Source organism: Suncus etruscus, chromosome 6, assembly GCF_024139225.1.
Source record: "Suncus etruscus isolate mSunEtr1 chromosome 6, mSunEtr1.pri.cur, whole genome shotgun sequence".
In the NCBI taxonomy this organism is placed as follows: domain Eukaryota; kingdom Metazoa; phylum Chordata; class Mammalia; order Eulipotyphla; family Soricidae; genus Suncus; species Suncus etruscus.
This window is the reverse complement of record NC_064853.1, coordinates 43,965,086-43,990,215: the sequence shown is the minus strand read 5'-3', so window position 1 is coordinate 43,990,215 and position 25,130 is coordinate 43,965,086. Positions and strand designations below refer to the sequence as shown.

General features: G+C 44.3%; 1 protein-coding gene across 1 annotated transcript in view; it reads right to left on the bottom strand.

Annotated features, from left to right (window-relative positions):
* Nucleotides 1-250: 250 nt before the first annotated feature.
* The window catches only part of CSMD2 (CUB and Sushi multiple domains 2), a 638,485-nt gene continuing 613,605 nt past the window's right edge, over nt 251-25,130 (bottom strand). Inside the window, exons 58-71 of the mRNA XM_049775147.1 lie at nt 23,909-24,085; nt 22,618-22,797; nt 22,054-22,227; nt 20,646-20,819; nt 20,281-20,354; nt 17,257-17,368; nt 16,380-16,559; nt 13,012-13,074; nt 10,848-11,009; nt 8,542-8,654; nt 6,774-6,861; nt 5,368-5,506; nt 4,938-5,150; nt 251-1,607 (exon numbers count right to left, since the gene is read on the bottom strand). Coding sequence (XP_049631104.1) covers nt 4,991-5,150; nt 5,368-5,506; nt 6,774-6,861; nt 8,542-8,654; nt 10,848-11,009; nt 13,012-13,074; nt 16,380-16,559; nt 17,257-17,368; nt 20,281-20,354; nt 20,646-20,819; nt 22,054-22,227; nt 22,618-22,797; nt 23,909-24,085 — 1,796 coding nt within the window. The 3' untranslated portion in view covers nt 251-1,607; nt 4,938-4,990. The remainder of the gene's footprint in view (nt 1,608-4,937; nt 5,151-5,367; nt 5,507-6,773; nt 6,862-8,541; nt 8,655-10,847; nt 11,010-13,011; nt 13,075-16,379; nt 16,560-17,256; nt 17,369-20,280; nt 20,355-20,645; nt 20,820-22,053; nt 22,228-22,617; nt 22,798-23,908; nt 24,086-25,130) is intronic.

Here is a 25,130-nt window from a genome sequence, read left to right as displayed (position 1 = left end):
AGCACGTGCCATCTCCAAGGGCCTCACTTGGGCCACAGAGATGGCAGGCAGTAGCCTGGAGGAGTCCGCGGGGCTTGGGAGGTGTCACAGAAGGAGGAAGGAACATCCCAAGAACTTCCTGGGTGTGTTTCCATGGGAAGAATGCGAGAATGAGCGTGCAGTGTGTCTGGATGGGTCCTCTTGCGCTGAGCCCAGAGCTGCTGCCTCCAGGGCAGAAATGGGCAGCAACTGGGCCATGGTTGAAACTAGTTGCAGTTGCTGGACACAGACCCTCCACTTAACTCTGGCCAATCTTTATCTTCATCGGGGTGACAAGAACTCTGAGGCCAGTGTTTCCACAGGCACAGAGGGGGGCTCTAACCCAACAGTACTTGAGTTCATCACTCAAAGCACAGTGAAACTCAAAATAAATCAAACTCACTTGCTGCGAGCTGGAGCAGAGTAACATTTGCTCCCTTCTTTCCATCCAGATGCTCTCAGATCCTAGGATGGAATGTTATGGAGCTGCAGGGGGATCAGGGAACTGGGTTCCTGCCCTGTGCTGCCCTGGGTGGAGTGAACACAATTTGGAGAGGGCACACGGGTTCTCTGAGTGGTCGACCCAGAAGCCTGGGCAACTGGTGTGCAGTGAGACTCACCCTCTTATTGACACATGGAGCCGTGCTGGGGCTGGGCTTCTGGCTGCATCTGGTCCTACCTACTCTTTGGAGAGAGGCAGATCTGGGCTTGCACCTTGACTCCCTGCTAGGTGCCTCACTTCTCTGGGATTCTGTTTTCTCATCAATAAAATGGGAATAATGATTCCTGTCTTTAGAAGTTGCTGAAGTCTAGAAATGGCCTACTTAACTGGCAGATTCAGTAGAGAGATTCAAAACCCGAGAATTTGTGGACACTGAGGGACACTAGACTTCCTTCCAGCCCCAACCTGATGCCAGATGACTGGCAGGGCTACACACTTAGAATTCTGCTCTAAACTCCTACCACTTGTCATCCCTTCCCAATTCTGACAGGGCCCAAAATAAAATTTTAGTTTCCTCGGTTCTGAATATAGTATCATTCTTTTTTTGGGGAAAAAAAAAGATTTCCCAACTTCCTTAAGATAGTTTCTCTGTCCCTGATTAATCTTGCCATACTTTTGCAGATGGTTCCATTCATTTTCACAATCTGGGCCCTCACATCGCATGGGCAGTAAATGCTTATAGCTCAAGCTGTTGCCTCTTCTCCTCGTCTCTGAATTGTTGGAAGCCGGGCTGGAAGCATCTTCTTTATGGAAGCTTCTATGGTTCTGCCTCAGGTCTCAAGTGAAGAAGGTGTCTGTGTGTGTGCGCGCATATGTGTGTGCATGCGTGTACCCAGGCTCATGTACACACATGAGGACATCCATGAAACGCTCTGTGGTTTCAAATCCATAAGCTTCCTTCTGCTTCAAAAACCCTCCGTCCTTGGCTGCCCAAAGTTGGGGCCCATTGGGGCTTCTTTTCCAGGCAATAGGTGCAGATGGTGGCCAGGAGAGGCCCAAGTCCCAGGGAGCAGACACAGGTGAAGAGAGACAAAGATGAGCACTGGGCACTGGGCTCAGGAGCGCTGGTGTCCTGTCCCCTGGAGAACTGAGGACAAAAGATCACACAGGATTTGTGAAAACAAAGAAAACATTAAAAAGTGAAGGGTGGGGTAGTAGAAGGCAAGAGAATGGATTCTGAGCAAAGAGGAAGGGAAAAGACTAAAATCATTGGCTGCACTTTTCTTTATCTTTGAGTTTTCTGCTATGCAAACTGAGAGTGGGGCAAAGATAGGGAAGCCCCACATAAGAATAAGGTTTTACCCATCTACTTCCCTAGTAACATCTACTTTTCCATTAACTATAGGAGGCCCTGTATTCCTAGAGGTTAACCATACTTTGGGGGATTTAAGGAAATAGGTAGCAATTTTAGTTTCTTTTCAAATCATAAAATTTCATAATATTGGGTCTGTAATAATGAATCCAGCTTGGGCTATATGTGTCTTTATAATCACACAGGTATAAAGGATCTTTTTTCTCTTTTAGAGGAAAGAATCTCTGTGCTCTTCTCCTCTGTACCTCCTTACTGCTTACCTCTCCACCCCACTCCACAGGCCTCAGTGACATCTCTGATGCAGTGACCTCTCTAAACCTCACCTGTCTTCTGTCCTTGGATCACACTCCAAAGCATTACCAAATCGTTCAGTTTAAAAGGATGAGTCTGTTTAGGGGATATTGGCCACCAGGTAAAGCTATATAATGCAAGGATGTGTGGTGCCAGGGACTACCCAGCCATCCCAGCAGCGCTGGACAGGTGTAATATGGGGGTGCCAGGGACTAAATTGCATGTACCCTGACTACTGGATGATCTTCCAACTCTATATGGTTTGTTTGTTGGTTTGTTTGTTTGTTTATTTGTTACAGCAGATAGCAGTCAGAGTTTACTCCTGGCTCTACTCTCAGAAATTACTCCTGGCAAGCTCAGGAGACTGTATGGGACATTGGAGATCAAACCCAGGTCAGACCTTCGAAAGGCAAATGCCTACCTGCTGTCTTATCACTCTGGCCCCTTGAGTATGCTCCCCCCCCTCCATTCCATCCCTAAAGAAATGACTAATTCTCTGTATCAGCTCTGGACAGGGGAGTGGCTCTGTCAGTGACTCTGAACAGGGGCATGGGGAGCACCTGGATGCTGGTGAAGGGGCAACCCTGAGCACTGTTTAGATTTGAAAGCTTCAGAACTCAAAAGTTGCAAGAACTGCACACACAGCCACCTATGCCCTCTGAGCCAAGACAGGGAGTATGGGTGGGGCTTGGTGTATGTGAGAGGATAGGGGGTGCTCTGGCTTCTTACTCAATTCAATAATTCTGCACTTCACAAGTCAGGTCATCACTAATCATCTGAAAAGCCTGACACTGTCAGGAAAGCTTTGGCATTCTCTTTTCTGCTTTCTATCACAAGAATATTCTAGAATATTCTGAATTATTCTGAAAAAAATAAAGGTGGAGCATAATTTTAAAATAGTTTTTCTTGCATATTAAAATGTTCATGCTGGACAACTTCTCCCTCTTTAATTATTTGTTTTGGATAGAGGCCAAAGGAGGAAAAAGTCAAATAAATGAATTGTTTGTGTTCAGTGTGGCCTCTATATGTGCTAAAAACATTTTGTTTGTTTTTGGGCCACACCTGTTAGTGTTGAAGGATTCCTCCTGGCTCTGCACTCAAGAATCACTCTGGTAGTGCTTGGGAGACGATATAGGATGCCAGGGATCAAACCTGGGTCGGCCTCATTAATACTTACAATTTTCAGCTTTGATTAGTCAAAAGAAACGATCTACTGAGAAAATAAGGATGCAAGAGGGGAGGGGAATGAGGTTGGAGGCAGCAGGTTTGGGAGCTGAGATGGAGCTGCCTTGCAGCCCTGTATGATCTGGCACTTGCTGGGAGCTGAGACAGTTTCCCAGAGCTGTTGTGAGTGTGAAATGGAGCAGTGTAGCCAGAGACTGGGTGAGACAGGGAGTCAAAGGTGTTCTTTATTTCTCTTCTAATTGGCTGGGCATCTTTAGTTCTCATGTCCCTGAGTAAGCTCAGTCTTCCCAGTCTGGCTCACAACTAACTCTCTATCAGCCACCATGCTTATCTGGTCAGGAAGGGGCACATGTGTTTAGCCATAGGAAGTGGGGTGTGCTGGAGTTCCAGGGTGTGAATGAGCACCCACTGTTCTGGTTCTTCTGTTCTCCTTTGAAGCCCTTACTTTGGGGTGGGGGCTGGCTATGGCTCCCCATGGAATCCTTAGATCCTAGATGGCTTTCTGAGGTAGCGGGATGTACCTGAGAGAGAAACCCACCATCCCTGGAAACTGAGGTTTCTGAGAAGTGCAGCTTAGATATCCTGTTAGAACAATTCCTGTAGTTTTCTAGCTCTCAGATATGTGTATATTTTGAGGTGGGAGAGGAGACAGGGTTGGTCAGATCCCATCTAGATGTCACTGTGATGATAATTTTTAGACATGAATGACATTTAAGTCAAAAGACCTTGAGTCAAGCAGATTTTCCCCTTAATGAGGTGGGATTCATCTAGTAAACTGCAGACCTTAAAACCAAAGACTGAGATTTCCTGAAGAATGAGGAATTTTTGCCTTTGGACTTAGGATTCCTACATCTATTTCTGATGGGTTTTATATTATTCCAGAAAGTGCTGAGATGACAATTCTTTAAAATAAATGTTCTCCCCAAACTTTCTCTCTTTCTCTCTCTGTGTGTTGACTCCCATGAGGTGCCACAAGTGTCTGGGGGGAATTATCAGTTACATATAGCACCACGAGCAGTAGAAGGGATGGGAAGGGAGAGAGATGTTTGTAGCTGTATTGGTTATTATGTGTGTCTCCTGCAGAATCCTCACTCAGACACTGCTCTGATGTTTTGCTGAAACAAGTGGATATGAGCTGTCGCTGGACTGCCTGGAATCAGATTCTGACACAGCTGCTTATTAGCTTCATGACCTTGGCCAAGTTTCCCATTTGTAATTGCATAATTCTGGGACCTCTTCCTGGATAGTGAGCAGTGCCTAGCTCAGTGGTTGGCACACCACTGTTCTCAGTACACAGTCCTCCAACTGAGGTATGTGTAATAGTATGTATGCGTGCATATGAGTGTATGCATCAGTGTGGATGTGTGAGTGCATGTATATTAGTGTGTGTATATGGGTGTATATGAAAGTGTTTATGTGTGTGTGGGTTGAGTGTGTGTATGTTTGCATGGCTTTATATGTCTCTCTGTGTATAAAAATGTGTGTGCAAATGAGCCTGTATAACCATGAGAATGTATATGTTCATGTATATATAGGTTAATATATATATATATATATGCCTTTGTATATATAGGATAATGTGTGTGATTGTGTCTGTGTGGGATCTCCAAGCACTGGGCCAAGTCTCACCGGCTGCCTGAGGTGGGGCCCTCGGTGGCGGCGGTGGCAGCCAGACTTGGGGGCTATACGGCGGTGCACACGGTGCTGACGGTGAACTCTGCCTCGGAGGCCATGATGTCTGTGGGCTGGATGTTGCGGTCGTACATTGGATTCTCAAATGTGGCCCGGACGCTGGTGTTCTCATGGCCCGCATAGCCATTAAATGGAACCTTGGGTCTTCTCCTGGGAAGGAGGGAGAGTGGTCAGACATAAAATAGAGGGAGAGAGAGATAAAACTTATGGTAAAAGAGGAGAGGAAGATGGAAAGAGCAGCTTTTGCTCATTCAGCTGTGCCACACTCAACCATGCCAAGAAGGTGCTATAAAGGTTGGGGTTGACAGAGGACTTGGCCTATGTCTTGTCCCCCTCTCCACCACGGATTCCCCCTTCTACTACTGACCTGTGCTTGTAAAGATAGAGCACAAAGCCAGCAATGATGAGGGCGATGAAAGGCACCAGGATGGCAGCTGCCACGGAGCTGCTATTGGAAGCAAAGTGGCGGCCGATGGACTCAGGGTCAGATTCCAGCAACCGGAGGTCTACAAAGTCCCAGAACACAAAGTCAGCCTCCAGAGACTTGGCAGAGGGCATGCACTGGTGGGCACATGAGGGGGCAGGGTGGCCTGGGGAATGACTCCACCTTCTTCCACTCAGCTGGGAGAGACCTGGAGGCCTAGAGCAACCATATGCCTGAATACTCAGTCTGATATTTCCTGCAGCAGGTGCACCTAGGCTGCTCCCATGGGCTCCTGAGGCCTGGGTTCTGTCCCTAAAGGTGGGTCTGTGGCAGAAGCTAACACCAGACTCTGGTACAGCCAAGGTGCAGCCTCTGGAAGTTTGTTAACTGCTTATAAGGCAGCAAAAGCATGGAACCAGAACATGGGACATTGTGGCAGAAGTGGTGGGCTCTGATCTCTCTCTACTACCCCCACACATCTGGGGGGTCAGAAAAGATCACCAAGACAAGGTCCTTGTGGGCGCTCCATGTAACTGGGGTGTAGCTTCCGGTAGGGATTTGGGGTGTGCATCTGAATTCAGGGAAATAGCTATAAAATGAACAGAAACCCAGTGTCCTGGGGTCTCCTTCTGTTGCACTCATCTGGGGAGACCTGTATCAGAGAATATGAGGGGTTACTGAATGACCAAGTGGGAGGTCACCAGGGCTGAGCAGCTGAATGGGAACGGATTGGGGAGGCCAACTCGTTTCTGCAGGTCTGATGGGTGAGGTGATCAGATGACTCTCAGGGGCCCCTGGTAGGATTCAGGGGTCAATACCCATCCCTTCAGGGATGGCCCTCAAGCCCCAGGATCAGGAAACTGAGATCCACAGTCCAGCATGGCCAGCTTGGCTCCCCAATGCTCTGGGTCAGAGCAATGCCTGGCTATGGGCAGCAGGCAGTGGCCAGGAGATGAGGCTGAGATATCTCCATGATACTGGTTTTTGCTCTGAAATCTGGGAACAGTATGGCCAACTGTGAGGACAAGGCCAGGGAGAAAATGCTGCCCCAAAGGAGAGGCCTCTCAGGTAAGAGTATTTTGGGGTGCCTGATGGCAGGACTGATAGAACAGTGGGCCAGAGAGTGTATCTGAGACCCAGTGTCCATTATGTGGGGTTTCCACCAAGGGCATAGCACGAGTCTGTTATAGGATGAGCACTGTGCTCAGGAATTTGCCTCTGGGAGAAGGTCCAGAGCTTTGATCAGACTTTCAGAGAAGGGTTAAAAAACATCACCAGTCCCTAAGGCCCCTTTCAAGTTTCCCCACCCTTGAGAGTACTGTTGAGAGTAGTCAGAATGAGCTAGTTACCAAGTCTTTGGAAGCCGAACTGCCCGAAGCCCTGGCCTCTGACAGAGCCTTGATACACAAAGGTGCCGCCGGAGGACTCTGAGGAGACCTGTGATGATGGGGAGAAGAGAAAAGAAGCTGGGAGGGTTTGGAAGGATCTAGAAGGCTCACCATCATGCCAGAAACCAGAGCAGAGGCCCATGTAGGTCAGTGCACTGGTGCTGCCCAGAGGTCCTGCTGCCCAGACAGACACAGATGGTTCACATCAGTCTGACCAGAGTTTGGCTGCTGGCATGCCAGGGCTGTAACAGGCATGTTGCATCAAAGCTTGTAAGAGACATATGTTATTTTCTAGCAATCCAACCTTGCCATCAGTCTGTGCCTCTGTCTTATTTGCAAGAGGAGAATAGTGTCAATATCTACATCTCTGACATGTTGTGAGGATGAACTGGGGGCAGATACACAAGTGTGGGCTGACAGCTGCATGGGTCGAGTGCATAAATGTATATTGGAGAGGTCATCAGGGTCCCAACAAGTGTTAAACTTTTGTTGTTGTTCAATTTTGAGCCACATCCTGTGGTGTTCAGATCTTATTCCTGGCTCTGCACTTCTGACGTGTTTGAGGGACTATATAGGGTGCTAGGATAGGACCTGGGTCACAAGTGACAAGAGCCCTGCCACATGAACCATCACTCTGGCCCTATAAATTTTTAGTGGAATGAGATGTGTTAGGGACACACAGTTTTGTTGTTTCTTCTGCTACTTCTCTCCATGATGTGTTTGGACTAGATAGAGATACACAAAGGTGCAGGCTGTGGAGTGTTCAGCTCAGGGCATGTTCTAAGGATGCTTGTACTATTGGTATAGCTTCTATCTCATGTTTCCTCCCTAGCATGGAGCCCTCTGTCTTCTGTACTTTAGGTAGTCACCACCCCTACCACACACATACACACATACTAACACATACACAAGGGTCCCTAAATTTATCCCATGTGTCATCTGTCCCTACACTCCATTGCTCTATTTGTTCTAGCCTCTGGGCCTGCACTTCTAGCTTCTTATTCGCATTAAGAAGTCACTCTTGGCTATGCTCAGGGGTCCCTATATATGGTGCTAGGGATCAAAACTGGATTGAATGCATGCAAGACAAGCACCTTACCCACTTATCCATTACTCTAGTCTTTCACCCCAGCTCCTTCCCCAGCTTGCATCCTCATTTCTTCCTCTGGCAGTCCTCCCAAAGGAGGGTTCTATTATCCTTTTATAACTTTCATAATGTTTCTTACAAAGCCAGCAGGATTTGGATACCCTCTGACACTTTGGAGACTATTCCAAATTAATGCTAGAAAGATCACAACCCTTTCCCTCATCTCAGTCTCTCTCTCAAGCACTGAATCATCCACATTTCACACCCTCACCTATGAGCCTGGTCTGTCATAGTCACTTGCCCTATTCCTCACCATCATGCCATTCCCTTCAATTTGGATTCTGCTTTCAACTGCTAAATCCTTGCTTTCTGCTTTAACAGCAGAACCTGCTCCATTGTGCTCCAATGTGCTGACTCTGGCCTCTATAGATTCCAGCCCCCTTCCATTTTCCTTTGCCAAACTTGAGCAGATGAAGACTTCCTTGCTCTAGTCCTGGCTCCCCAGAAAACATCCTACCAAGTGTCCATGGTGATTAGAAATTTCTACTTTCTTCATTCCTCTTCTTGCTTGCCAGCAATCTGGAAACCAGGAATGGGGCAAGTGCATAGGAAAGTTGAAGGATGAAATTTTGCTGTACTTACATGTCCATCCAAAGCCCAGTGATCATCTTTGAACTTATTCACAAAGATCTCCACAGGGCCTGTGATCTGGTACACCTGGAGTAGGAGATGGAAATCTTCTTTCTTGTAAATTCCTAAAAGAATAAAGTACAGAAGGTACATAGGAAAGGTCTGGGGATTGTCAAAATTCAAATCTGTGGATCCTCTGTGCACTTGAGCAATATTCCCCATGGCAATGTTGATGTCAACATCCCATCGTAAGGGCAAATGGGTGAACATAGTTTGAGAAAGTCAAACAGGAGACTGCAGGATTGAAAATTGGGGAACATTTGGAAAATGCAGCAATATATAAAGAAAAAAATTACTCCAGAACTTACTACTAAGGAAAAACCATAGTGAGTATCAGGGAACCATTTTTTCACATTTAATTTCCTATAATATTTTCCTCTAAAAATTAGAATAAAAAAATTGGTGTTGAAACATTCTGGAGCAGAAAAGGAGGGAGGTAGGGGACTCCTGACCATGAATTTTTGGAATGTAATAAAACCGAGATAAGAGTTGAAGAAATTACTCTGTTACTAGCCCTTCACAGCTCAAAGTATTACTGCCAGGACACAATTGGTGAAAACTGGTCTTGAGGTTTGATAAGGCTCTGTCTATAGAATAGGCAAAAACCCAGGCCCAGAGGAGGCCCAAGGAGAGAAGCTCCAGCAGGAACAAAGGGATATGGTAAGGAAATGGAGGAGGACTATCAAAAGTTTCAAACTCTTCTCCTTGACAATATCATAGCAACATACTCTGAAGTAAGTAGAAAGTCATCGGTGGGTGCAGTTTGGGAAAAATGTATAGAAACTAACTTGGACAAAAGAAGAACTTGTCTGTGTTGCCAGCCCATGCTTCCTGTGTCCATGCTGCCAGGCACATGTTACCTGTGCACATGATGCTCTCATCTTTCTTCCTGAGATGTGCCTACCCATTTTAGAGGGTGACTTGCCTCTCCACTTGAACTGTGTATTTTCAAGCTCTCTCTCCCTCTGCAGAAGCCTGTGTTCTGTCTTGAACATGTTTTCTCTTTCTCACTTTCTCCTTTCTCAAAATCTCTAAATAAATAAAAACTTTTACTTCACTGTCTGCCTCTGAAATTCTTTTCTGTGAGGGCAGGGCAATAGACCTAAACTACCTGGGTAAGGTCTCAGGCTAACCTTACTTTCCTGCAAAGAGCAATCACTTGCTCCAGCCTTTGTCAATGGCTCCTCATGGAGAGAAATTGGGTGGTAGGAATCATCTCCCATACCACCCAGAAGAAGTGGACATTCAGGTGCAGCTGCCTAGTGGGGCTGGTAAGATTTGAAGTTTGTATCATGCAGGTGCTCCTCGAAGACTTTTACCAGTCCTGCATTTTCCAGGTGCTTCCTGGAGAATCTCCATTAGCAAAAATTGTACTCATGCCTGAAACAACTCTTAGGAACAAATTTTTAAATCATAGTTTCTTAATATAAAGACTTAATTTTTTTCAGTGCTGAAGATTTAACTCAGGGCCTTGAACATGCAAGACAAGTACTATACTGCTGAGTCATATCTAAACTGTAAAGTCATATTTTAATTTAAGTGGATGCTGAGGCATCATAGCAGGCACATTTCTCCCTAGTTTAGAAAAATATTTTCTTAGTAGATATAATTACTATATCCATTTCCTTTTTTTGGGACAATTTTCTATTTATAGCCTTTTGCAATATACAAAGCCCTGTAATGTGATATTTTATTCCCCATATAAAAATATCTCATGATAAACATTCTTGGAAGTATAATTCATGAGTATAATTCATTTTTTATGGCTCTGATAACTATTGTCTAGTTGCTTCTGGAATTTTGTTATTTTACACTTTGGCTAACACTGGCTAACACTGGAAGGTGATCAGCATTAAAGAAAAAAGTAGGAAAAAACCATTTTGTATTTTATTTTCCCCAACTACTCAAAATATCTTTTTTTCTTATTTGTTGACTGTGCTTCAGCTTCAAAGTTCTCAGTCACTTCTCACTTTGGTTCTATCTCAAACTATCCCTTCTTTAGTTAGAGAAGTTCTTTGTATGCTCAATAACTTTCATTTCCCTGTCGTGCTTTTCTTAAGTAGACAAAACTTAACAGGCTCTTCTTCTCCCCACTGCTCAGCAGACAAGTCTAAGTTTTGGGGGTAGGAATGTAGGAGTATATACAATGTGACCTATGACCCTAAGTCTGAGGAAATGACATAGACTCATCCTTGTGAAGGGCATGTGCCTCTCCACCTTCACCACCCCAAATTTCTGCTGCCTGGCCCACTCCTTACCAGCCAAATGCACCTCCACACCGCTGTGGTCAATCATGGTGGCGTTGACTTTGCTGTTGGAAACCTGAAAACTGGTCACTCTGAGCATGGCTGGCTGCTTCTTCCCCTGGTACTCATAGGCTCCTTTCCATAGGGAATTCTTGGCAAAAACATCCCCGGGAACTAGTAAAATGGTGAAACAGACAGGAAAGGAACTTCAACATTTACTGGCAGAATTGAAACTTATTCATTGAGAGGGTTTTCTCCATGCTTAACAGAGGGAAGCCAGAGGGCTCTGATCTGTCTCATGATGTTCTGTGTCTCAGAGTGAATGAGTGCAGGGAGGAGGGAGGAAGGAAGAAGGGAGGAAGAAAGAAAAAAGAGTGAAGGAAAAAAGAAGAAGAGAGGAAAAGAAGAAAGGAAGAACAGATGGAAGGAGGAAAGGGGGAAGGAAGAAAGAGTGGAGAGGGAAAAAGGAGATAAAACAAGAAAGGGAGAGAGGAAGAAAAAAAGAAAAGGATAAAATGGAGACCAGGGTTGAGATGGAGAAAGGGAAAAAGAAAATAAATAAAACCAACAAATGAGTATCAACAGGTGACAGGAACAATGGCCAGTGCAGGATACTGGCCAATGCAGAGTGATAACAATGCTCATTCTGGCTTTACTTCTCAGTTATTTCATCATGCATCACAGTTGACTTTTTCACTGTAGCTATATCTGTAATCCTGTAAGTGTGGGCCATTCTGCTTACTCTCAGGGTTAATGCTGTCATATGAACTTGGGTGTGAAAAACTACCTAATGACAGCTACTTATTTATTTTTAGAATAATTCTCTAAGGCAATATGCCCTTTTTGGGTTAGTTTTTGGGGGGTGGTTTATTTTTGGGCCACACCTGGCTGTGCTCAGTGGTTACTCCTGACTCTGTGTTCAGAAATAGCTCCTGGCTTGAGGTACCATATGGGATGCTGGGGATCAAACACATGTCCATCAGCTGCATGCAAGGCAAACGCCCTAAGGCAATTTGGGTCTTTTTATTCTTTAAAGAAATGTAAATAAAATACAATGAGTTGAAAGTTACTGGTCAGTGACTCAAACAGAATTCTAAATCTATGATGTTAAATACAATCTTCTTCCTTGCAACACACATATGAGAATGTGGGCAAAGTGTAACTTTAAGCAAGAATATTAGAGTCTGTAATAATTTTGTATTGTCAAGACATACCCATAATTCTGTTCAAGTTTTTTGTTTGTTTTTGGTTTTTGGACCACACCTGGTGATGCTCAGGGATTACTCCTAGCTATGCACTCAGAAATCGCTCCTGGCTTGGGGGACCATATGGGACGCTGAGGGATCAAACCTCGGTCAGTCCTAGGCTAGCGCCGGCAAGGCAGACACCTTACTGCTCTGTGCCACCACTAACGCCCCTATTCTATTCAAGTTTTAAAAGGCACATTCCTGTTGGGGAGAGAGCTCAAGGGACTGGAGTGCATGCCTGGTATGAGAGACTCCAATGTTCATCTCTAGTATCACATGCTCCTAAGCACCACAGTCTGAGTGGCCTTGTTTCATCATGACTTGAATCACTAGGACTGCAAAGCTGGGCTTAGTGTTCCTGGGAGTAACTCAGGATTCCCTGAGCACTGCTCTGCAGCCCCTACCAATGGAACCATTGTTAAAAAGTATCCTGAGCAGGCTCTAGGTACCTATTCCTAATTATATGCTGCCTGATTCTGTCCAGGAGGGCCTCTGGTGACCAGTGGCTCCAGAGCTCAAAGCCTGAGATGTGTTTCTGGAAGACTGTGACTCTCTTTTGAATAAGACTCCTATTTTCTTCAGCTCACTCATTCTTTTTTTGGGGGGGGGGAGGGTTTGGGTCACACCCGGCAGCACTCAGGGGTTACTCCTGGCTTCATGCTCAGAAATCGCTCTTGGCAGGCTCAGGGACCATATGGGATGCCAGGATTCAAACTGATGACCTTCTGCATGAAAGGCAGGCAAACACCTTCCTCTATGCTATCTCTCCGGCTCCAGCTCACTCATTCTTGAGGTTCCTCTTGGGAGCTGGGAGGTGGTAGGGAAGTCTATCTGGCTCTACATATGGTTGGATACTCAACGATTCATCACTTATTTCTGTATTACTCAATGAAGAAAGCAACACCAGGTTATTGGCCCAAGTTACATACCCGAGGCTTGAGTGAGCGGTGGTTCCCGGGCTGTGTTGATGGGTCTCCCACTGGGCCGGACCTCTGCTGGGGAAAGAAAATGGAAAGAAAAACAGGCTCAGACTTTGGTCAGCCCTTGATTGGCCAAATAATGGTCACTTCTCTGACGTTAGGTCAATGAGTTCTTTGAGATCTTCTAAGACTTCTCCTCTCAGACCAAATGGTAGATGATTATCATGGTCTAATAATATTATGGGCCCTGCTCAGAATGATAAAGTAGAAAGAGAACTCTTGAGTCTATGATGCTAAATACAGTCCTTTTCCTTGGACCACACCTGTGAGAATGTGGAAGAGATGTAACTTTAAGGAAGGATATGAGAGTCAGTAATAATTTTGTATTGATCAAGACACACTCATAGTTTTGTTCTCTGTTCTATAACTATAAAGAGTTACAAAGAAAATTTATTCTATCCATTATAGTTATTGAAATGTTAAACCCAACTGCAATCATATTCGTCATCAAGGTGTTTGAATAAATATATATAAAAAAGAAATGTTAAACAAGGAACTAGGATGTAGGGACTTATATGCAAATATAAATTATTTCTACATCAACTGGATTTAATAATGTGGTTATCAATTACTATTATTTTGAAATAGAAACATAAATACAATTTCATTACCTTGGTAACAACTGAAGTATAACAACAAAAACCTTTGCAATGTCTTCCAATGGCAGTCACAGGTATCAATAGTGGTTTTGTGCACAGGGGATGAAAGGCAATGCTTTGTTTCAGTGAGCTCAGAAGGGAAAGAGAGATGTGCTCTTCCAGCATACTATTGAGCACTTTGGGCTGGAGAGCCCTGTTCTGAATTCTGCTTTCCTGACATTCAGTACTGGGGAGAGTCTCCCTTATCAGAAGGGGGCTTAGGTAACAGGCAAGGGCCTGATCCACACAGCCTGGGCTGGAGTACATGCCATTAATGCTTCTTGATAAACTGGAGATCACCTCCAAATAACCTTTGTCTAGGTGCAACACACACTATCTAGGTGCAATGAATTATCACCTTGTACAGTTTAAATATATTTCAATTTCATTTGTCAATTATACTAAAAGCTGGAAAAATGAAATAAAAGGGAAAAGATTTCTTTTGTTTTGTGGCCACACCTGTGGCACTTAGGAATTACTCCTGGCTCTGTGCTCAGAAATCACTCCTGGCAGGCTTGGGGGACCAGATGAGATGCCGGGGATCAAACCTGGGTCAGCCATGTGCAAGGCCAATGCACTACCACCTGTGCTATTGCTTCAGCCCCAGGGAAAAGAATTCTTAAACTCAACAGCAACAACAAGCCAATCTCACTGAAAATGGATTTGAATAGATATTTCTCTAAAGAAGATATACAAATAGCCAATAAAGACATGAAATGATGTCTACATCTTTAGCATTTAAGTATATGTAAATTAAAACCACAATGTGGGTGCTGGAGTGATAATAGGGTGTTTGCTTTGCACAGGCTGACCAGGGTTTGATCCCCAGCATCCCATACAATCTGTGAGCTTAACAGGAGTGATACCTGAGCAGAGCCAGGAGTAACCTCTGAGTGCCATCAGATGTGGCCCCAAAACAAGCAAACAAACACACACACAACCAAATTACAATATGGTACCACTTCATTCCTACTTAGAAAAGCTTATGCTCTACAGAGTGAATAATTACAAGTGTTGGTGAGGTTGTGGAACCATTGAAACCTTTTGCATTGCTGGTGGAAATGTAAAGTGGTGAAGACATTTTGCAAAAAGTTTGAGATGATTCATAATGTCAAACTTAAAAGTTATTATTTACTCCTAGAGAATTGAAAAAAACATTCATGCAAAAACCACTTTGTAATAGAATTATTCATAATAATCACACACTAGAAACAACTCACATAATGATCAATTTGGTAAAGTGTGTATTGTCAGCAATGGAAATACTATTCAAGTCTAAAGAAGAATGAGATTGTGATATATGCTGTAACATAAATGAATGCTGACAACTCTGGTCCCTGAAATCATTTACAAACAAAAAGGAAAAATGGGATTCCTCTCATGAGACACCTAGAACAGACACATTCAGAAAGCTAGAAAGTATAATAGAAGCTCTTAGATGCTGGAGGGAAAGAGCAATGGAATACTTACAACTGTTTAAAGAGTAAGGATTGTTAAAAAAATTTCTGGAAATGGGTAGTGTTGATGGTTGCATAGTATTGCAAATGTACCTAATGTAATTGAATTTTGGTCAAATGTATATATATTCAGAATATATCCATAAATGATATCCATAAGTATATCCACATATTCATTTGGTCAAATGTATACATCCATAAATATCCATTGATTAATTATGTATCCATAAAAATGATAAAATGGCTAAAATGGAAATTTTATATTATGTTTATTCTACAACAATAATGAAAAATATTATATTGCTGCCATATGTACAAATAATACTTTCTATAAATGAAAGTTACAATGATTCATACAGTGAAAATACAATATTGTCATTAAATTGTAGTTCTGAGAAGTACCAACATAGTAAATTCTAGGCTGATGCTAAAACCTTCTCTCTGAGGTATGGAGAAGCAAAGCACTTCCAAGCATAAATTCTGAAGTCGGAACATCATCAGGTTGAGATTTAAACCCTTACCCTTTCCCAATTGGTGACCTGCTGTTTCCTCATTTCCTCCGTTACCTCATCTGTTAAATTGGGGTGTGAAAAACAGCTGCTTTCAGGATGACTGAGGGCGAAATGAGCTAACATACAATGTACTTAGAACAATCAGCCCCTATAAGGGGAGCCTTATTGGCATTCTAGCACCAGCTGATTCCCTGTTCTTGCTAAACTGTTAAGATTAGACACAGACATCATCTTCTCCAGGAATCCTTCCCTGTTTTCTCCCCCTACCCCACTTAGGTTGGTTCCATATGCTTTGTTATTCCCTCAGAATTCATTGCTTTTCTATGTACAAGGTATCTCTTCTCTGTTAATGTGCCTATTGCATGCAACATCAAGGTTATATCTTTCACTTCTGCAGACCTCCCTCCCTTGCTAAGCATTGGCAGGGTATAATGAGAATGTTCAGTTTATAGAGATGGGAAGGAAGTCTGTTGTTGGGAGCTGATTTAAGCTCAGGTCAAAGGCAACGGATTCCAACAGGCATTGCTTCTCTAGGTGCCACTTTGGTCTTCTATGGCTTCTTCTTCTAGAGACTCAGGACCTTAGGATATGAGAAATAGGGTCCAGCTTCCAAAACTTGAACTTAATCCTTCTCCTTTGACCACCTTCACTCAGGCTCACTTCTCCTGCCCTCCCTTGACCCATCAGAGGCATTCAGAGCATGTGCTCACCCAGGCAGATGGGAGGTTTGCCTGTCCAGCTGCCATCGGCTTTGCAAGTGCGGTGTTCAGAGCCTCCCTTGAGAGAGAAGCCCTCCTGGCAGGAATAGATGAGAGTGTAGCCCATGGAGGGCAAGTCCAGAGCCCCGACATTGGCATGGGTTGGTGTCTCTGGCTGCCTGCAGTGATGAGCTGGAGAAAAGGAAAGAAGCTGTTGGACCTGGGATATCATGGTCTTTCTGCTACCATCCCCTGCTCCCAAACAAATCATCTTTCTTTTTATATGAGTCCCTTGTAAGTGCAACACCCTCTCCCCTGTCCTCTAATCCAGTCTTTTATTGGGGGTGGGGTGTTTGTTTTGGGTCCACACCCAGTGGTGTTTAGGTACTATTTCTTCCTGGCTTTGTGCTCAGGACTGACTGCTGATGGTGCTGGGGATTCGAAGCCATATCCAAGGCAAGTGTCTCAGCTCCAACACTACACCATCTTGATGTCTGAATAAGTGTCAGGATGGAGACATATAGATATTGGCTTGATCAACTCTGGGGGAATCTAAGCTTGCAATACTTTCATAAGGGAAGAAGAGTGATCATGAGGAAAAGCCTGAAGCCTTCTGGCCTGAGGGTTGGATGAGAAGTTGGTATTTACTGTCAGTTTCTTTCTTCTTTGCTAACCCATGACTTGCTCTCACATATATCTGCAAGTTATTTATGGAAATGACTTAAGTATATTCCCCCAGGGTCACAATTACACAGATACAGATACTAACACTAAAGTTGTGAACGCCCCACCATTCTGAGCATTTAAGCATCTCTTGGCTGCCAACTAGTGGTGACAGCCTATTGACAAGGAAAGTTGTCTTGTGTATACAAGCAGAGTTGGTACTCACGGACACAGTCAGGGGGGGCTCCACTCCAGGTGAGGTTGGGAAGGCAGGTCCTGGTGGTGGAGCCCTGAAGCAGGTAACCTTTGTGACACTGGAAGAGCACCGTGCTCCCAACCTGTGACAAGAAAGGCAGGCCCATGACCCCCTGCATATCTAGAAATACTCACATGTCACCATGAAATGCCTTCCCCTGACACAGGATCTCCTTCCTTCTGTGTAGGACTCCTTTCCTCTGCCAGACTTCCCAAAACTCTCTGTTTGAACTGACTCCCACCAAGTCAGAGACTCTGCAGTGGTGGACCAAGGCTGTCCCAGAACCAGGAGCCCCGAACCTGACCTCTCTCTTCTACTTTCATATATGGAAGGGCAAGTTGCATAGACATCATGCCTCCATCTCCTTGTGTAGAGAACTGGTATATCCTGGCCATGGATGAGACAAGTAGTTCTGGCCATGGGTAAGACACAGTGGAAAGCTGGGCATGGATGTGAATATGGATCTGAAAGCATTTTATAAAATGTGAATAACTGTACAATAGAATGATTGTGTGTGTGTGTGTGTGTGTGTGTGTATCTTTGATGATGCTCTGAATTCACTAATGTTGGGAGACTTTTTTTCCTTAGAAATGAGTCCTCCAAACATCAGGTTATCCTTTGCAAATATTTGTAGTATGGCCACCTCCCTTCCGCTCTCCATCAACTCAGTTCCTTGGTCTCCCTACCCCCTCCATGAGTCCCTCTCTGGCACACTGGGCACTGCGGCCACAAGCTCTGTCTCCCCTCTGCCACTCCTAATTGCTTCCTCCAACTCTTATTCTTTCTGCACTGAACTTGGCCCCATGAATAGTGTAAGGCTCAAGGGCATCAACTCTATGCACAGTCAAAAAGCCACATTAAACCTTTTTGAGGCCTCTGCAAGAGTGCTCAGGGGTTGGGAGCCACATCAATGATGCTGGATTCCACAATGTGGTCTGATGACTCAGTACTGGTTATGTGGTACTCAGGCCTAGGGGTACTGGGGCCACAAGGGTCATACTTGGTGGTGTTTGGTGATGCATGTAGTTAGTTACTCAGGGACATTTAGGGCTTCAGCCTTTTGAGCCTTTTGAGTTAAACTCTTAGTCCCATATATAGTTTTCTGATTTTGTTTTCTTGGGCTACACTAAGCAGTACTGAGGGTTATTTCTTGGCTCAGTGCTTGGGGTTGCTCCCAGTAGTGCTCCAGGAACCCTGTAGTACTAAGGATCCAACTTAGGGCTGCCTCATGCAAAGCATGTGCTCCTGCCCTTTGTGTTTTTTTCTGGCCTCCACTACATAATTTTTTAAAATAATTTTGTTTTGTTTTGTTTTGTTTTGTTTTCGCCACACCCAGTGATGCCCAGGGATTATTACTCCTGGAAATGTACTCAGAAATTGCCTCTGGCTTTGGGGGACCATATGGGACACCAGGGATTGAACCAAGGTCCATCCTAGGTCAGCTGCGTGCAAGGCAAATGCCCTACCACTGTGCTATCACTCTGGCCCCATCTACTACATAATTTTTGACTTCCTTCTCCTTTTGATAACCTGCTGATTATTAGAAGCCTGAGTGATAAGAGAAACAGCCAATTAACATATATCTTGAAGGCTACATATACTCTATTTTTACAATAAACTAAGAAATAGGTAAAATGTCTTATGACATTATTAGAGAAAATGCATTTCATGTATTTCTCTCTACCATGTCGTTCATGTAGTTTGTTTGAAATCGGCCCAGGAGAAATTAAGAACTGAGTTCAAAAATTAAAAAAAACCAGTAAATTCTTCTAAGTAGGGGCTGTTGAGGATGTAGAGGATATTTCCCTCATCTTCTCCATGTCTCCAAAGTCTACCATGGCAGGTAACTCAGAGAATGAATGAGGAGTCACTGACAGTAGCCTCTAAGGACCGGCTCACCAAGGAATTTTCTCACCATCCTGACACCCACTGATCTACAACTTGCCTCATGTCAAGTATGCTCCTGGTCTTTTTCCCATATAAACTGCTTCTTGTAAACATCTGGGAAGATAGTTCTCTAGAATGTGAGTTTATCCGCTTCTAACCTGTGTACCTGTTGCTAAGGAAGTTCAGTCTTGACATCTTTTGATTGCTTGAAGTGATAGAAAAGAACCTTCTCAATTATGTGTTTACAAGAAAAGCTGCATATGTGTTATCCATGTTCAGATGCATGCTACTTCATGGTATTTTCCAGTTTAAAATCCTTAGAGATAACTATTTCTTCCAAAAGTAAATGCCAAAGCAAATGGAAACTTTTGATTTCTAAACCTGTTCTCTATGTTTAACCTGTTTATCTTCTATTTCTTCACCTGGTATGAAAATGGTAACTTTAATCACCTACTTGTATAAAGTAGAACTCTATCCTCCTTTAGTTCTCCTTTTCTTCCAACTTCTCATCTGATAAGCCAACAAATCCTCCACCTACAGAAAACATCCTGCCACCTGCCCATGCTTACTCAGGTCTGCCCTCATGCTTTTCTGAGCTTCTGCAACAATGTCCTATGCACCCAGGAACTTCCATTTTTGGCCCCTTCTTTTTTATTCTCTCCTTAGTGAGAGTTAGAGTCTTGGATCAATAGCATTACTCTAGGGCATTTAGAATAAAATTTAAAAAAGAATGAAATATAAAATGTTCATCAAGGTTACAGGGCCCTAGATGATCTATCCAAGATCTTTCTTTCTTCAAATATTATGTGATATTTAATGCATAAAAAGACTATCTGGAACATCTGCCCTTCTACCACCCCCCTCATATTGGAATTGTGATAGTCAAAGAAAGGGTTACTTTAAGATGTCACCTGTACTGCAATTTGTGCTAATTAAGCCACATCCAAGTATGAGTCTTGGTGGTACGTGCTGGCATTATTGTGTTGGGTCTACCACTCAATATAAGGTCTGGAACAGTGTTGACATAGTTATAACTATTTGCATTTACATCCACCACCAGATAAAGGGACAAGAGGCAGAATGCCCGCCCCTGGCTGATCTCATTACCTGGTAGCCCTGGGAATTGTTCTGGATCCCAAACTGTGGCATGCCGGGGTCCGCACATGTGGTCAGCGTTGGGTCTGGATTGCAAACAGAGACAGACCACAGGGTCACCAAGGCGCTCATGGCCTCTGCTTGCATGGAGAACTGGGTGTAGGAAAGCAAATGAAGACCCCTCTGCCTTCCCCGCTTTAGACATGGTCCAACCCTGGCTGCATTCACCATTCCTGGTAGCACTTTCATTTCCTACTCTAAGATGCTCAGAGGCAAGCTCTTTCCCTTTGCAGATCAGTCCCTGAAGACAGGGAAGGAGTTTCTTCCTCTCAAGCACCAGAGAAGGCTGCCACCCTTTTCCCAAGACCACCTCTTACCTATACAGCTGGGCTGAGTGCCACTCCAGGTTCCATCTGATTGGCAGAACCTCCTCGGGGATCCCACCAGTACCAAAGGGGGTTGGCAAGAAAAGGAGACAGATGACCTGTAGGAGAAACCTCGGTCCTCTCTCCTCCCATGGGGTGGGACCCCTGGGTCTCCGCAGAACACAGCTGGAAATTAAAAGGGAGGAAAAAGGGTCTAAGCTGAATTCTAAAACCCAGATGACACATCTGCTTCCACATTCTTATTCTGCATGCCAGCCTTGGTTCTTTTTGTCTCTTCCTTCCTGTCTGCTTCAGTTCTACAGTTAGAGACAGACATGGCTCAGGGTGGAAGCCTGTCTTGGTGCTGCAAATTTTCTGAAGGTCACTCAAGGAGCAGAGGAAAGTGACAAGAAGCAGAGGGCAGTGACATAAAGTGACTGAAATCCCATTTCCTAAAACTCTCTTTCCCTCTTTCCTCTTCTCGATTTGGCTGACATGTATGTCAACTTGTGCTGGCTGTGAATGTGACTCCCAGGCATTGTTAATCTTGCTTTGTTCACCTGCTACCTTGTCACTGTTTCCCAAGTAGAAGAAGCCAAAGTACTGCCACCACCTCATTTTATAAGAAGTCACACCACAATCATAATTTGCTATTACTATACATTAGCAGTTTTTTTCCAATGGAAAAGATCCAAACAGCCATTCTTTCACTTGCATTGTTTCCTTAGGCAATGTCTCTAGGTATGTACTTATTATCTTGCAGTGCCTGAATGTGTCTGAATGTACTTGATGTGTGTCCTCCAAAGGCTGTGCATTTACATGATGATGGCAGGGCAGGCTGGAGCCCTTTTCATTCAGGTCACCAGAGGGTGCCAATCAAAGCTGACAGTGGAATTCAAAGCTAGTGACAGCAAATGGAATAAATGCAGGCCTATTTTTCTTCCATTCTGCTCAGCATTTTAAGTGTTCACATGCTCATGTATTAAAAATACTCCTAGTTTGTACATTCCAGAACTGAGCCTCTGTTTTAAGGGGATTTGAAGGCAAGAGAAATTTTGACAGAGGGGAGTGCTACTTGTAGTTTTGATTTGAAGCTATACACGATGGTGCTTACTCTTGCTCTGTGGCCAGGGGCTGATGGGGCTTGGGGAGTCATATAGGGTGCCAGGGACTGAACTATATTGGCTGTATGCAAGGCATGTGCCCTACTGCTGTATTATCTCTCTGACCCCTAAGACATTCTCATTTTATCCTTTAAACTTTCCTTGCTTCTTGTGTCTTAGACAAAGTTCTGTCCTAACTTTGGGGCAGTAGACTCCCTATTCTATGCCATTAAGAGACACATCTCAGAGGAGGGAAGGGAAAGGGGCCAGGGAGTAGAAAGTTCCCCAGGGGACTGGGGTTGTCAGGAGAGACTTACGGAAACACTGAGGCAGTTCTCCGGTCCAGGAGCCATTTCCCTCACAGGTGAGCACAGCAGGCAGGGAGAGCTGGTACCCTTCTAGGCAGGCATAAGTCACACTGGAGCCCCACATGAAGTCGGACCCCACCACTTTCCCATTGGGGATGGGCTGGGGTGGCTTGCACATGATAGCTGGGGGGAGACCAGAGCAGATTGGGTTGTTGGATGTCCTGAGAATGTAGGTCCCGATCTCCAGTATGGAGGCCAGAGGTTGCTGTTGATGCTGAGAGAAGCAGCAGAAGGTTCCAACTTCCTGGGGACTTCTGACCTGGCCTCCCACAATAGACTCTCTCAAAACCTGATAACCCCACCTTGTTTTATCAGTATTCCTCTCAGTGTCTGAAATACAGGCCCCTACTACTCAGTCTAAGCAGGAACCCTCATTCACTTTGCAACCCCTATACCGGCTGCTGCAGCTGCTGACACCCCTACCCAATACTTCTCAATATTCAATCTCAGTCCCTTTTTAACTTCCTGGTCCTTGCTTCATCTTAGCCACTTTGGGTATGTACATACACAGACCTTTGCAGACTGGCTTGGTCCCATTCCATGTACGGTCTTTGGTGCAGCTGAGTACTGATACTCGGTGTGACTCCATCATATAGCCGGGGACACACTGGTAGGTGACGGTTCTGTTGTACCGGAAGTCATGGCCCAGCCGGAGGCCATTGGCTGGGATCCCAGGGTCACCACAGTTTATTACTAGGTAATAGTAATAGTAATAGGCATGGTTCATTTCCAGCACAGACTTCCCCTCTCCACCCCATATTCATTAGATTCCCCATCACTCCCTGGGCATGCCAAGAAGGGAAACTTCAGGTCAAGGATGCTTAGGTCCTCCCAGGGACTCACCAACACTCTAAAGTCGGTTTGACCAAATCCCTGACTCCCAGCTTGTCCACGTACATACCCTTATTCCAGTATCTAGGGCTATGAAGACCTGCCCTAAGAAGGGGACATATCCAGAGGATATGATCCTAAATAAAGTTCCTAAATGAAGCTGGGGTGTTAGGAGAGGGAAGTTTCTAGGTTGAAGAGAACAAAATATGTTCACAGACCACAAAAACAGTTGTTCTGCTGAGGGGCATGTTAGACCCTACCCACCCTAGCCTGTGGCATCTGTGTGTTGGCAGCAGCACCTATGAACTGTTCTATGGGATCAAGCAAGGGTAGAGTTTAATAAACTTTGGCCTCAAAATGAGGAGGCCTGGTCATGGATATCATGGATATCAGATAGAGCTGGAGCCATAAACCAGAATTTTAAAAGGGAAACTAAGATTAGCGATTTTTATCTGACCACTTCCCTCCAAAAGGACCTCACCGCAATACACTTCTTATGAAAAGAATCTGAGGCTGTTCTTGAGGAGGTCAAAAAGGGGAACTGAGGAACCATACCATGTGGGAGCCAGGCCACAAAGTGATAGAGCCAGAGGAGAGAAGAAATAATATTGGTAGATGATGACAGTTTTAAAGGAGAGAAAAAAGAGTTCAAAAAACTGGCTAAAGTCTGAAAAATAGCAAATATAATTACTCTGCCTTTCTGAGTTTCAGACATCTCAGGTATAAAGGTAGGCTATTTAGCCACTACCTCTTGGGTGTCACTCAAAAGACAAAATGCACATAGAATGGAGCCTACAGCTCTGTGGCTTCCCACATGTGTCTAATCAGTGGACGTTAGTCATGTGACCTTCCTTTAAGCTCAAGCCTTCCCACTCCTGCCAACTTTCCAATTATCTCTTGGATAGCCTTGCCTTTGTCAGGGTGGAGACCCAGCACCACTGTTTTCCATGGATCCCAGGGCAGAGATGCTCACCCATGCATTCAGGGTCACTGCCTGTCCAGGTGCCATTGACTGAGCAGTGTCGGCTGAGTAGGCCTGTGGCGTAGTAGCCTTCCCGACACTCATAGACGATGGAGCTGGAGAAAACCAGGCCGTCGCTGAACAGGACTTGGGCATTGCTTGGAGTCCCGGGGTTGCCACAAGAGATCACTAGGAAACCAAAAGAGCACATCATTCATCGGAGGAGCAAGAGCAGATCTCATGTTGGGGGGACCTGCGATGGGATCCACATGCTAGCTAAAGGTCCTTAAGACTGAAATGCTGTTTAGGTCATGCACATACCTATCACCTCACCCACAGAAAGGAAGGGAAGACCTTTTTAAATTTTCTCTCATTTCTAAAACATAATGTATACAGCTGTTTTTGTAATGACATGTGAAGTTGTGAATGATTCCTTGATATAACCAAATATCCAACCATTGTTTTATTTACTTTATTTTTTTAATAACTGCTTTATTGGACAGAGAATACAAATAAGATACAAACATGAAATTTGGTTGGTGTGTCTCCAGGACTCTTAGAATCCAGAGATAATTCTTTCCCCTCCTGTAATTCATCTGTTACAGAAATGAAAGCATTTATCCAGGAGAGTCCCTCACTTTCAGGGTTTTGCTCAATGGATCGATCTGCATCATTTAAAATGTTTTTCTGTTAACCATAGTTCCTGGACCAAGTTCTATGGGATCAAGATATGGGATCCTTTGCCAAGGATCTTTCATTCAGGTGTCTGCATCTTTCCTGTTGCACTGCACCAGGAAGCACAGATTGTTTGCTTAATTCCCTGTTCCTCTTGAAGCTGATACATGGACTAAGGTTATTCCATCTAATTTGCCTTTGTGGTGCCTCCATTCAATTTTAAATTTTTAGCAGCAATTGATGAGTGTTGACTAGATTAATTATGCTATTAGGGAATGAGAAATGATGACATCCTAATTCTGTAAGATCTTCCATATTAGCTAGAGTTCTTTAACAAAGAACTTGCATGTGATCAAATAATTGTTTACCCTGAAACATAATTCACACAGAAAGGCCAGATGGCGCATGCCTTTTTAATTAACATATGTTAGAATAATGCTTTGGTTTTCTCACAAGCTTCAGAGGTGAGTAGCAAACATTTGAACCCACAGACTTAAAAATGAGTTATTGCGTTACCATCACTGACACTATTATTTATTTTATTGATGCTCCAATTGTC